Source organism: Oratosquilla oratoria, chromosome 27 (assembly GCF_046742065.1).
Source record: "Oratosquilla oratoria isolate Oo_2021 chromosome 27, ASM4674206v1, whole genome shotgun sequence".
In the NCBI taxonomy this organism is placed as follows: domain Eukaryota; kingdom Metazoa; phylum Arthropoda; class Malacostraca; order Stomatopoda; family Squillidae; genus Oratosquilla; species Oratosquilla oratoria.
The window spans coordinates 12,017,960-12,031,942 of NC_134803.1; the positions used below are offsets into that span (position 1 = coordinate 12,017,960).

The following is a 13,983-nucleotide window of genomic DNA, read 5'->3' on the forward strand; positions in this document are numbered from 1 at the left end:
GAAGAAGAGAGGAGTTTGAATGTGTTTGAGATGAGGTGTCTGAGAAATATGATGGGGGTTACTAGGCTAGATAGAGTGAGATATGAGGAGGTGAGGAGGAGAACGGGGGTGGAAAGGGAGCTGGGAGATAGGGTTGATGAAAGAATATTAGGATGGTTTGGACACATGGAAAGAATGAGTGAAGGAAGACTAGTAAAAGAGGTGTGGAAGGCAGATGTGGAGGGAGTGAACATGAGGGGGCGTCCTAGGATGAGGTGGATGGATGGGGTGAAGGGGGCTTTGGGGAAGAGGGGAATGTCTGTTGAGGAAGGACAGGAGAGGACAGAAGACAGAGGTGAATGGAGAGTGGTTGTATATGGATGATGTTGTGATAGCATGAGGTGGAATGGGCGGGTGGATGGGGGGTGAGGTAGTATGTGTGAGCCAAATTTGACGCAGCCCAAAGGGATTTCTCCCCGTCCTCTCATTTTATGCAATGGGGGGACGGAGAGGGGGGGTCGCCAATTTAATGAAGCAGCCTTGCTGTGGATGTGCTGTGTCTTGCGACACTGCTTCTGACCCAGGGCAGTGGACAAGGTGCAGGGATGACCCGTCATTCAGGAGGTGCTAAGATAAGAGGGAGGGTGGAGGGGTGTGGAGTGTATTCAGGGATGGAATGGGTGGGAATGATTTTATGCCTTTTTCTTTTTGGCTACCCCCCTTGTAAGGGGGAAAAAGCCTTGGTATATGTATATGTATGTATGTATATAAATATTCATATATATACATATAAACACACATATATACATATGTATATGTATATACATGGTGAGGTAGCAAAATGAAAGTTAAGGCTAGATTATGGAGTTTTATTCAGAATCTTTAGTAAAATGATGAACTTACCTGAGAAGTTCGATCCCAACCATCTGAGCAATGCACAACCACACTTGTCTTGTGGCTCTCCACTTTGTCAGCTATACGTAATGCTCCACAGAGAATACAACGGATGTAATCAAGCCAGTGGGTTGTTTCCAAGTTGCTAAGCCAATGTGCATTGTCAATGTGGGGGAAGCACATTTCTGGATATGAAAAATTAAATAAATATGTATATGTATGCATGTTTATACCAATGGCCTTCCCCTTTGTAAGAGGGGGGGCTGAGTTAAAGCATGATGGCTTTAGTCCTTAAATGAATACAAAAAAGTATATCTTAATTATTTGAGAAGTACAGAGGGAGATATGGACATTGACAGAGTGAGAAATGGGATAAGGTGGAGAGTGGGGTTGAAAAAACTAACAAATAGGGCTGATGAAAAAAAATATTGGGATGTTTTGGCCATATGGAAAACATGAGTAAAGAACGGCAAATAAAAAGTGTGGAAGGCAGAGGTGGATGGTGTGAACTGGAGAAGACTGAGAATGAGATAGATGGGTGGAGTGAAAAGGAAATGTCTGTTGAGCAGGGAAGGAATGGGGCAAGACATTGGTGTAAGAGGAAAATGGTAATGAATAATAAATTTATATGGCTCAAAAGGAATTTCTTCTTGTCTTCTCTAATTCCTTGTGAGTGGGTGAGGAGGAGGTAATCTAGCTTTAGCAATGGAACTCTGCTATGAAGGTGCTCTGTCTTGCTGCATTGTTTCCGACTCAGGTGGTGGGGTGGGGGATGGTCCTTCAAACACAAGGAGCTAAGATGATTGGAAAAACAAATTGATGTAGAATGGATAAAAGGTAGGTGCATGCCTTGCTGGGTATCTCCCATTTGTGTGTATTTACCTAGTTGTATTTTACAGGAAGATAGCTACACTCGTGGTGACCTGATTTTGTATATTTTAGCATCCAGTTTGATCTTAAATTCTTGTATAGTTTTTCCACTCACTGTTTCTTCATTCCGTTTGTTCCAGATATCATTCTGTGTGGGAAGCTATTTTCAGATCTCTGTAATTATTCTTTTTAAGTTTCACACTTTAATAAGTCATCTCTATCAAAGACTTCCATCCCTTTAATAATTCTGTATATGGTTACCAGGTCTCCTCTTTCTCTTCTATGTTCCAGGGTAGGTAGTTCAAGTTTATCCAATCTTTGTTCATATGTCAAATTGGAGTGTGTTGGTGCCATCTTTGTCGTTGCTCTTTTAATTCTTTCTAGGTGTCCATTGTGTTGCAGCGTACTCCAATTTTGGTCTTATCAATGTAACTAATATTTCATTTACCATTTCTTCATCCATGTAGTCAAAGGCCACTTTCATTGATCTTAATAAATTGAAAGTTTCTCCAACTAATTTGTTGATATGTTTGTCTGCTGTCATGTCATTGGTGATAGTTACTCCTAGGTCCCGTTCTGAGTTGACTTTTTTAATTTCCTTTGTACCAATTTTGTAATATCCTGATATTCTGTTTTTACTTTTTCCAAATTCCATTATACCACATTTCTTGATGGTGAAATTCACTTCACTCTTCTGTCTCCATTTCCAGATTTTGTCCAGGTCTTAAAATGATTTGCAATATACTTCTGTACTTACTCTCTTTAGTAGCATAGCATCGTCTGCAAAGACATTCATATAACATTCCACACCTTCATCCATGTCATTTATATATATGGCAAACATTATCAGAGCCAACACAGAGCCTTGTGGGACTCCACTTATCATTTCTTCTCAATTTGAGTTTTTGTCTCCAAGTACCACTCTCATTTTTCTCCTGTTCAAGAAATCTTTCATCTATTCCAATAATTTTTCTTGTATTCCACCTATCATTTAATTTTGTTTAGCAGCTGTTTGTGTGGTACTTTGTCAAATGCCTTTTGTATGTGTATATACCTAATTGTAGTTCTTTATATTTTATTAATATCCAGTTTGTGATTCCATCCGGGCTGTGTGGTTCCGGTTTACAGGGGAGGGGGATACAAATGTGAATGTAGTGGTTTTAGAGGGATTAGCATGTTGAGTGTAGTTGGGAGGCTTATGGTAGGGTCTTGATTGGAAGGATTGGGAGAAGAGCAGAGGGAATAACTGGTGAGGAACAGTGTGGGTTTGGGATGGGTGGAGGTTGCGTGGATCAGATTTATGTGGTAAGAGATATGTGAGAAAGCTATAGAAAAGGGTGGGGATGTTTTTTGGTATTGCGACACTGCTTCTGACCCAGGGCAGTGGACAAGGTGCAGGGATGACTCGTCATTCAGGAGGTGCTAAGATAAGAGGGAGGGTGGAGGGGTGCGGAGTGTATTTAGGGATGGAATGGGTGGGAATAATTTTATACCTTTTTCTTTTTGGCTACCCCCCTTGTAAGGGGGAAGAAGCCTTGGTATATGTATGTATGTATGTTGTGAATTTGGAAGGGGCTTATGACAGGGTGGACAGGGTGGTGCTGTGGAAGGTGTTGCAGATATGCGGGATGGAAGGACAGCTTTTAGGAGCTGTCAAGAGTTTTTGTGAGAGTGGTGGAGTGTGTGTCAGGAATGGAAATGAGGAGAGCGAGTGGTTTGAGGTGGGGGTGGGATTTCATTGGGGATGTGTTGTGTCACCCTGGCTGTTCAATATATACATGGATGGGGTGGTGTGAGAGGTGAATGCAGGGGTGGTGGGTTGGGGTTTGGAGATGGTTGGAGAAAATGGAAAAAGGTGGGAGATAGGCCAGCTGTTGTTTGCTGATGATGCTGTGCTTGTGGCAGGATCATTGGGGGGGGGGGATTGGGTAAGTTGGTGATGGAGTTTGGGAAGGTGTGTGAAACAGGGGGGTTGAAGATGGATATGGGTGAGGGTGGGATGATGAGATGTACGGGGGATGAGGGTGGCAGTGGACTGGAGGTGAGTATGGGGGGGGGGGGACACTGGAGGAAGTGGATAGTTTTAGATACTTGGGTGTAAAAGTGGCAAGAGGGGGAGGAGCGGAGGTGGAATGTGGATTGGGAGAAGCAAGTAAATGCCTTGATGGATTGAAAAGTGGAATGAGAAATAGACATTTGGGAATGGATGCTATGAGGAGATTGTATGAAGGAGTGATTGTGCTGACAGCACTGTATGGTGCAGAAACATGGAACATAAGAGAGGAAAAGAGGAGTTTGATTATGTTTGAGATGAAATGTCATAGAAAGAACGATAAGGGCTACTAGGCTAGAGTGAGAAATGAGGTGAGGAGGAGAACAGGAGTGGAAAGGGAGTTGGGAGATAGGGTGGATGAAAGAGTATTGGAATGGTTAGGACACATGGAAAGAATGAGTGAAGAAAGACTAGTAAGAGGTGTGGAAGGCAGAAGTGAAGGGAGTGAACATGATGGGGTGACCTAGGATGAGATGGATGGATGGGGTAAAAGGGGCTTTGGGGAAGAGGGGAATGTCTGTTGAGGAAGGACAGGAGAGGACAGAAGATAGGGGTGAATGGAGAATGGTTGTATATGGATGATGTTGTGATCCATGAGGTGGAATGGGTGGGGGATGGGGGGGTGAGGGAGTATGTGTGAGAAAAATTTGACACAGCCTTTAGGGATTTCTCCCTGTCTTCTCCTTTTCCACATGAGGGGACGGAAGGGGGGGGGGTCGCTGATTTAATGAAGCAGCCTTGCTGTGGATGTGCTGTGTCTTGCAACACTGCTTCTGACCCAGGGCAGTATTTACCTAGTTGTATTTTGCGGGAAGGGGAGCTATGCTCGTGGTGTCCCACCTTTGTATCTCGCAGTGTCTAGTTTACTTTTAAACTCATGAATGGTTTTTGCACATACATACATACATATACCAAGGCTTTTTCCCCCTTACAAGGGGGGTAGCCAAAAAGAAAAAGGCATGAAATCATTCCCACCCATTCCATCCCTGAATACACTCCACACCCCTCCACCCTCCCTCTCATCTTAGCACCTTTCATCTTAGCACCTCTCATCTTAGTACATACTATTTCATTATCCAGTTTGTTCCAAGTGTCCACTACTCTATGTGGAAAACTGTTTTTCTTCAGTTCTCTTCTGTAGCTATGTTTTTTATTTTCTTTCCATGTCCTCTTGTGTTTCTCTTGTCCCAGTTTAGTAAGTCCTCTCTATCGAGTATCTCTGTGCCTTTCATGATTCTGTAGATGGTCAGTAGGTCACCTCTCTCTCTTCTTTGCTCCAGTGTCAGTAACTCCAGTTTAGCCAATCTCTCCTCATATGATAGGTTTGCAAGTGCAGGTGCCATTCTTCTCTTATGTTCCATGTTTCTGCCCCATACAGTGCTGTGGGCACAATCACTCCTTCATACAGTCTCCTCTTAGCATCCATTCCCAAATGTCTATTCCTCATTACACTCTTTAATCCACCAAGGCATTTACTCGCTTCTCTCAATCTACATTCTACTTCCACCTTCACTCCACCTTTTCCTGCCACATTTGCACCCAAGTATCTAAAACTATCCACTTTCTCCAGTCGCTCTCCCTTAATGCTCACTTCCAGTCTACTGCCACTTTCACCCCTTGTACATCTCATCACCTTACTTTTACCCACATTTATCTTTAGCTTTCTTCTATCACATACTCTCTCAAACTCTGCCACCAACTTCCTCAATCCCTCCTCTGATCCTGCCACAAGCGCAGTGTCGTCAGCAAACAACAGCTGGCTCACCTCCCACTTTTCTCCATTTTCTTTAACCATCTCCAATCCCTGACCCACTACCCTTGCATTTACCTCTTGCACCACCCCATCCATGTATAAGTTGAACAGCCAGGGCGACATAACGCATCCTTGACGAAGTCCCACCTTTACCTCGAACCACTCACTCTCTCCATTTCCAATCCTAAAGCAAGCTCTACTACTCTCATAAAAACTCTTGACAGCTCCTAGAGGCTTTCCTTCTATCCCATATATCTGCAGTACCTCCCACAGTGCCTTTCTGTCTACACTATCGTAAGCCTTTTCCAGATCCATAAAAGCCCAAAAAACATCCTTCCCCTTTCCTATAGCTTTCTCACATATCTGTCTTACCACAAAGATCTGATCTACACAACCTCTACCTGTCCTAAATCCACACTGTTCCTCATCAATTACTCCTTCTGTTCCTCTCCTAATCCTCTCAATCAAGATCCTCCCATAAGCTTTCCCAACTACACTTAACAAGCTAATCCCTCTGAAACTACTACATTTACACTTGTCCCCTTTTCCCTTGTAAAGAGGAACTATACAGGCACTCCTCCAGTCCTCCGGCACTCTACCCTCTCTCCAACAAACATTAACCACTTCACTATGGGACTTAAATCTCGCGGGCAGCAGCCAATGCCAGCTGTACGACGTGTCGTAATAATACTCGCATCATAAAATATAGTCACGGCTTATATCAATCGTTCTCTCTTTCACCCGTGAATTTTGAAAAACACAGAGAACAGGATTAAGAGCAGATTAGGGAGAATGTAAAAACACAGGGGCGACTACAATAAATATAATCAAGACGCCGATATGGCAGCGTCGCGAATCCACTTGCTCCTCATGACGCCTACGTGTGCGGCACCGTATGGAAGGGGTTAAATAACCTCACCAACCAGTCCACCATCACTGTACCTCCCTTTTTCAGACATTCTGCATGGCATCCATCCAGACCAGGTGCCTTACCTGCTTTCATCATCTTAACAACCGCCTTCACCTCATCCTTCCTTATTTCTCCCCCATTCTCCTCACTCATCACTCTCATTTTCTTAGCATTTCCCACTGCAGCTATCTTTCCCTTCCTATCCTCCTTCACATTTAGCAACTCCCTAAAATATTCTGCTCATCTTCCCCTTACTGCCTTCTCTTCCATTATCATCTCTCCATCTGCACCTTTTACCCTTTCTTCTCTACTTGATTCGCCTCCTCTTCCTCTCTTAATTTCTTTCCAAAATATATTTTTATTACTTTCAAAATTTTCTGTCATACTCTTACACCATTTCACATCTGCTCTCCTCTTTGCCTCCTTTACCTTTTGCTTTACTTCTCTTTTATTTTCTTTGTACCTCTCATATGACTCCCTCGTCCTATTTTGTAACCAATCTGTGAAAGCTCGCTTCTTCTCTTCTACAACCTTCTTTGTTTCCTCATCCCACCATTCACTACCCTTTCTTCTATTTCCTACTGTCCTTCTTGTTCCACACACCATCCTTGCACACTTTATGACTCCCTCCTTGAACCATCCCCATTCCTACTCCACACCCAGCCCTACTCTATCCTTCACTCCCTCCCACTCCTCTCTCAGCTTCTTTCTGTACTCCTTCTCCTTTTCATTCAAAGAGTTCACTCTAAGAACCTCCCTACCTTTTGTCCCTTTCCTCTTTCTCCATCTATCCTCCACTTTCAACTTACCTTCCACCAAATTATGATCTGATATTCCCCCACCCTCTCCCCTTAGCACATGTACATCCTTAACTCTTCCTATCATAATCCTATTTACCACTACATAATCCATTAGCGCTCTATCTACCACCCTTCCCTCCACCACCCTCTCCCATGTGTACTTATGCTTGACTTTCTTCCGAAACACTGTATTTGCTATCATCAACTCTCTTTCTAGACACATTTCCACCATCAACTCTCCACTACGATTTTTTCCTGGAACTCCACATTTCCTAACCACTCCATCGATTGGACCATTTCCTACCCTAGCATTAAGGTCTCCCAGTACTATTACATTGACATTTCTTCCTAAATCCTCTATGCACTCATTTAAATCTATCCAAAAGGCCTCCCTTTCTTCTACACTACTACACTCGTTTGTGATAATTACCCCCAAATATTTTTCGGATCCTGCCTTCTTTACCTCCTTGGTTCCAATTGTATATTTTCCTGATATTCTGTTTTTGCTTTTTCCAAAATCCATTATGCTACACTTCTTAGTATTAAAGTCCACTTCCCATTTCTGACTCCAGTTCCATACCTTATTCAGGTCTTCCTGCAGTGCTTCACAGTCCTTATCAGTTTCTACTTTCCTTAACAGTTTGGCATCGTCTGCAAAGAAGCTCATGTAACATTTCACATCCTCATCCATATCATTCACATAAATAGCAAACATTATTGGTGCCAAGTTTTTCTTGGCCAAGAACATGATTCCTCCTCCATTTCTCGTTTCTGTTTTTAATCCAATAATTGTATAACCCATGTCCAACACTATTAGGTTGTACAGTAGTCCCTCAAATAATGCGGATTCGAATAACGCAGATTCAATCATACGCGGATTTCATTTCAAGACCATCTCGAATGTAGATAATTGTTTTAAAGTTCGCGCCGAGTTGGGCACGCATACGCACACACGCGGCAACATCGCAAACATTTGTGGTGACTGCTTTCTATTTTACCATATACAGTCGATCCTCATATAATGCGGTCATTATGTACACTGGGAACTGCTCAAACAAGGGTGTGGGGTGATGGGAAAGCCGTGGATGGCTGCCTGAGGTCACGTGTCAACCTCCGGGGCATTACAATAAATCGCGTTATCTGAGGAACGACTGTATATATTTTGTATTTTACTTATATTCATTTCATTTTATTTTATTACTAGATTTTGTTAGAAAGGGGCTTCGCCCCTGAGATCTCAGCATGTTGATGAATTCGATAAACTCTTAATTTAGAATTTTGATATTCCCTATTTCCATTCCTAATTCCCTCTTTTTCTTCTTCATCCATCTCACTTATTTTCTTTTCTTTTTTTTACTATTACAAGATGAGAGGGAGGGTGGGAGGGGTGTGGAGTGTATTTAGGGATGAAATGGGTGGGAGTGTTTTTATGCCTTTCCCTTTTTGGCTACCTCCCTTGGAAGGGGGAAAAAGCCTTGGTATATGTATGTATGTACTATTACAATTTTCACTTATTTTTCTTTTTCTACTTCTACTGTTAAAAGTGTTAATGATGATATTAGAATCCATACTAAAAGGATTCAAGTCTGAAACACTACCGCTATAATTACAAGTTTTATTGAGCAAATGAGGAGGTGACGACCTCATTTATTACTAACCTAAAGTGCGATACGACGAACAACAAATCGGGCAGTTCGAATCGCGTCACCTGGATCGATCAAAAAAATAAAAAAAAAATTAAAAGAATATATTGTATGATATAGAGATGAAATTGATATTAGCTCGTTTAAATTTTTTTTTTATCGAATTTATTCTCAATTTTAATAACTTATCAAAGGTATGTATGGCAAGTGTATTTTATTATTTTTCTTATATATTGTTTTTTTTCTTTTTAATAATAAAAAAAAACTAGCCAATATTTGTTCGAAAAGCTCAATTACTTTGAATGCTACTCATGAATTGGAGCCAAATTTAATCTGAAACATTTACAAAGTAAGGTTGAGTTGTCGAAATCGAAATTAGTCGATCGATCGAATCGAGAAAAAAGTCTGACTATTTTTCATTTTTTAAAAAGAATTAGCCAATATTTGTTCGAAAAGCTCAATTACTTTGAATGCTACTCATGAATTGGAGCCAAATTTAATCTGAAACATTTACAAAGTAAGGTTGAGTCGTCGAAATCGAAATTAGTCGATCAATCGAATTGAGAAAAAAGTCTATTTTTCATTTTTTTTTAATTAGTCAATATTTGTTCGAAAAGCTCAATTACTTTGAATGCTACTCATGAATTGGAGCCAAATTTAATCTGAAACATTTACAAAGTAAGGTTGTGTCGTCGAAATCGAAATTAGTCGATCGATCTAATCGAGAAAAAAGTCTGACAGACAGACACGAAACCGCTTTTATTTATTAGATTATATTCCATTTTCCAATATTTTATTATTGCTGTTTTGTCTCACTTTGATCATTTATGTACTCGTAAAGTTGAGGTTGTTTGTTGGTTGCAATCCATTAGCGGTGCGCTTGATTCTACCTGTTCCCGCGACTTGTGCGGTGACCCATTCCTCAGTCTCTCACCATTCGTAGTGCTGGTCAATTGCTCTGGAAGTCGTGTTCATTACCCCTCCACGTGTTCTTCACATGGCACCGATGCACTCCTCTAAGCCAACAAAGACAAAGATTCAAGGAAAGGCTGGAAAAATTGCTAAGCGAGAAAGGAAGTGTATGACGTTATCAGAAAAAATCGTCATTTTGGACAAACTGAGAAGTGGTATGTCCTATGCATCATGTGCCAGAGAATACAGACTGAATCTTCTGTGCGAACCATAAAAAAATGTGAAAATGACATGCCGTGACACATTGTGCTCCTGTTTCTGCTAAAGTGGTGCATCACATCAGACGAATTTATCATCCTTTCATATCTTCGACGTCGGCATCTACCATAACAAACATGGCGTACCATTCGTCGTACACGACTTCGTTACTTAAAAAATCTGTTTTAGCACCTTTTTTGTTTTTCATTTCCGCACACAAAATTGCATATTACGGTGATACATTTTAATTTACATTATAAATATATAATTTTCTATTGCTCCCAAGGTCGAAACTAAAGATTTACCCCCGGTATTTAATATGAAATATCAGCATACGCGGATTTGGTTATACGCGGTAATTTCAGGAACCTAACCCCCGCGTTATTCGAGGGACTACTGTACTGGAGCCCTTAATTTTGTCTCCACAATTCCAATTTTGTCTGATTTTCATCTGACAGGTAATCATTTAATTCATTCAGTCCTAAGATTTACCTGTCAATGTTTGTATAGGCCATTTTGAATTTTTTCTTCCTCCATCCTGCTTTCTGTTTTTCTTTCGCCCAATCTGATGTACCATTTTCTCAGCCTCATGTCTATGACCCTCCAATAGAACTCCTTGTTTTCAGTCTCTATTATCTTTGTGTTTTTTCCTTAGCTTTACCTTGTGTCTTCTCTCTTTCTAGTTCTTCAACACTCATTTCTCTTTTTATCAATATCTTGTTGTAATGTATGTGTATTTACCTAGTAGTATCTTACAGGAAGGAAAGCTATGTTTGTGGTGTCCCGTCTCTGTATCTCGCCATGTCTAATTTTCCTTAAATTCGTGTATTGTTTTTGCACACATTATTGTTTCGTCTAGTATGTTCCATACATCCACTACTCCATGGGAAAAGATATTCTTTTTCAGGTCTCTTATATAACTGTCCTTTTTGAGCTTTCTTCCATGTCCTCTTGTGTTTGTCTTATCCGAATTTAGTAAGTCTTCTCTATCAAGGACTTCTATATCTTTCATAATTCTGTAGATGGTCAACAAGTCACCTCTTTCTCTTCCTTGTTCCAGAGTTTGTAGTTCTACTTTTGACAATCTGTCTTCATATGACAGTTTTGATAATGTTGGGGCCATCTTCATAGTTGCTCTCTGGATTCTTTCAATTTTCCTTATATTCCTTTTAGTACTGGGTGACCGTAGTGTTGCTGCATACTCCAATTTTGGCCTTATCAGTGTGACTAGTATGTTCTTTACCACTTCTTCATCAAAGTGAAAGCCACTTTTATTGATCTTAGCAAGCTATAGGTTTTGCCGACAATTTTGTTTATCTGCTTGTCAGGAAACACATCCTTTTAGATGATTACTCTGAGGTCTTTTTCAGATTCCACTTTCTTTACTTCCTTTGCACCAATTTTATATTGTCATGATATCCCTTTTCAGGACAATATAAAATTGGTGCAAAGGAAGTAAAGAAAGTGTAATCTAAAAAAGACCTCGAAGTAATCATTACAAAGGATATGTATTTACCTAGTTGGATCTTATGGGAAGGGGAGCTATGCACGTGGTGTCCTGTTTCTATATCTCACCATATCTAATTTGCTCTTAAATTCTTGTATTGTTTTTGCACACACTATTGTTTTTTCTAGTTTGTTCCATACATCCACCACTCTGTAGGGAAAGCTGTTTTTATTTTTGTCTCTTCTATAGCTGTCCTTTTTGAGTTTCCATTTATGTTCTCTTGTGTTTCTCTTATCCCAATTTAGTAAATCATCTCTATCAAGGATTTCTACAATTCAACAAGTCACCTCTTTCTCTTTGTTCCAGAGTCAGTAGTTCTAGTTTTGACAATCTTTCTTCATATGACATTTTTGATAGCGTTGGGGCCATCTTCGTAGTTACTCTCTGAATTCCTTCATACATACATATACCAAAGGCTTTCCCCCCTTACAAGGGAGGTAGCCAAAAAAACAACGGTATAAAAACCATTACCACCCATTCCATCCTTAATACGCTCCACTCCCCTTCACCCTCTACCCTCCCTCTCATCTTGGCACCTCCTGGATGATGGATCATCCCTGCACCTAGTCCACTGCCCTGGGTCAGAAGCAGCGTCGCAAGACACAGCACATCCACAGCAAGGCTGCATCATAAAATCAGTGATCCCCCCTCTCCGTCCCACCATGCAGAAAAGGAGAAGACGGGGAGAAATCCCTTTGAGCTGCATCAATTTTTTTTTCACACATCACAACCTCATCCATATACAACTATTCTCCATTCACCCGTCTTCTGTCCTCTCCCGTCCTTCCACAACAAACATTCCCCTCTTCACCAAAGCCCCTTTCTTCCCATCCATCCATCTCATCCTAGGTCGCCCCCTCATGTTCACTCCCTCCACATCTGCCTTCCACACCTCTTTTACTAGTCTTTCTTCACTCATTCTTTCCATGTGTCCAAGCCATCCCAAACACTCTTTCATCCACCCTATCTCCCAGCTGCCTTACCACCCCCAATCTCCTCCTCACCTCCTCATTTCTCACTCTATCCAGCCTAGTAACCCCCATCATATTTGTCAGACACCTCATCTCAAACACATACAAACTCCTTCTCTCTTCCTCTCTATGTTCCAGGTTTCTGCCCCATACAGTGCTGTCATTCAGGAGGTGCTAAGATAAGAGGGAGGGTGGAGGGGTGTGGAGTGTATTCAGGGATGGAATGGGTGGGAATGATTTTATGCCTTTTTCTTTTTGGCTACTCCCCTTGTAAGGGGGAAAAAGCCTTGGTATATGTATGTACAGTGCTGTCAGCACAATCACTCCTTCATACAATCTCCTCTTAGTTCCATTCCCAAATGTCTATTTCTCATTACAATTTTTAATCCACCAAGGCACTTACTTGCTTCTCTCAATCTATATTCTACCTTCACCTCCACTCCTCCCTTTCCTTCCAAATTTGCACCCAAGTATCTTGGATTCTCTCAATCTTCCTTATATTCTTTTTAGTACTGGGTGACCATAATGTTGCTCTTTACTCCAATTTAGGCCTTATGAGTGTGACTAGTATTTTCTTTACCATTTCTTCATCCAGGTAAGTAAAAGACACTTTTATTGATCTTAGCAAGTAATAGGTTTCGATGACAATTTTGTTTATGTTTGTCAGGGGACATATCTTTTGTGATGATCACCCCCAGGTCTTTTTCAGATCACACTTTTGTTACTTCCTTTTCACCAATTTTATATTGTCTTGATATCTTTTTTTTTTTTTTTTTCCAAATCCCATTATACTACATTTCTTTATGTTGAAGTCCACTTCCCACTTCTGACTCCATTCCCAGACCCTGTTCAGATCTCTCTCTAGTGAGTCACAGTCCATTTCAGTACTCACTTTCTTAAACAATTTTGCATCATTTGCAAAGAAGCTCATGTAACATTCCACACATTTGTATTTCAACTGTGTATAAAATAAATGTGTGCTTTGACTTGACCACCTCCATTATAAGAGGGAAACTTTTGATATATGTTTGCCGAGATTTTATCAAAGTAGTATTTCCTAAGTAAAAGAAGCAGGAAGAAAGCAAAAAAGTTTGATATCTGGAACAACTTATAATATGCACACTAAAGTTACAATGCAACATACCTTGGAGTTTACGGAGTGATTCTCGCATTACATGGATATTGGGGATATCTAGGAACTGTACTTCAGCATTCTGGTAGGCATCTTCACTTTCATAGCCCCCTCCCTTGGCTTTGTTGGCAACTGCATTTACACTGAAGAAAGAAGTACCACATTTCAATTTTTTTTTTTTAAACAAGATCACTCTAGTTTGACAACATACCTATATACACTTTAGTGCCATCAAGGATAGAGTGAACACTGGGTTTATAACCCAAAAGTCTATGTGGTCATGGGAGGGTATATGCACACA

The 13,983-nt window shown here is 40.8% G+C and overlaps 2 protein-coding genes across 5 annotated transcripts in view; both read right to left on the reverse strand.

The window, feature by feature from the left end:
- Positions 1 to 13,983, reverse strand: part of LOC143039895 (glycerol kinase 5) — a 474,671-nt gene that overhangs the window by 437,311 nt on the left and 23,377 nt on the right. The gene's annotated exons all lie outside the window — the stretch shown is intronic.
- Positions 1 to 13,983, reverse strand: part of mtm (phosphatidylinositol-3-phosphate phosphatase) — a 161,383-nt gene that overhangs the window by 47,345 nt on the left and 100,055 nt on the right. For all 4 annotated transcript variants that reach the window (XM_076210225.1, XM_076210223.1, XM_076210222.1 and 1 more), the window contains 2 exons: positions 13,695 to 13,825; positions 883 to 1,058 (listed from right to left, as the gene is read on the reverse strand). In XM_076210225.1, the coding sequence (XP_076066340.1) occupies positions 883 to 1,058; positions 13,695 to 13,825 (307 nt within the window). The remainder of the gene's footprint in view (positions 1 to 882; positions 1,059 to 13,694; positions 13,826 to 13,983) is intronic.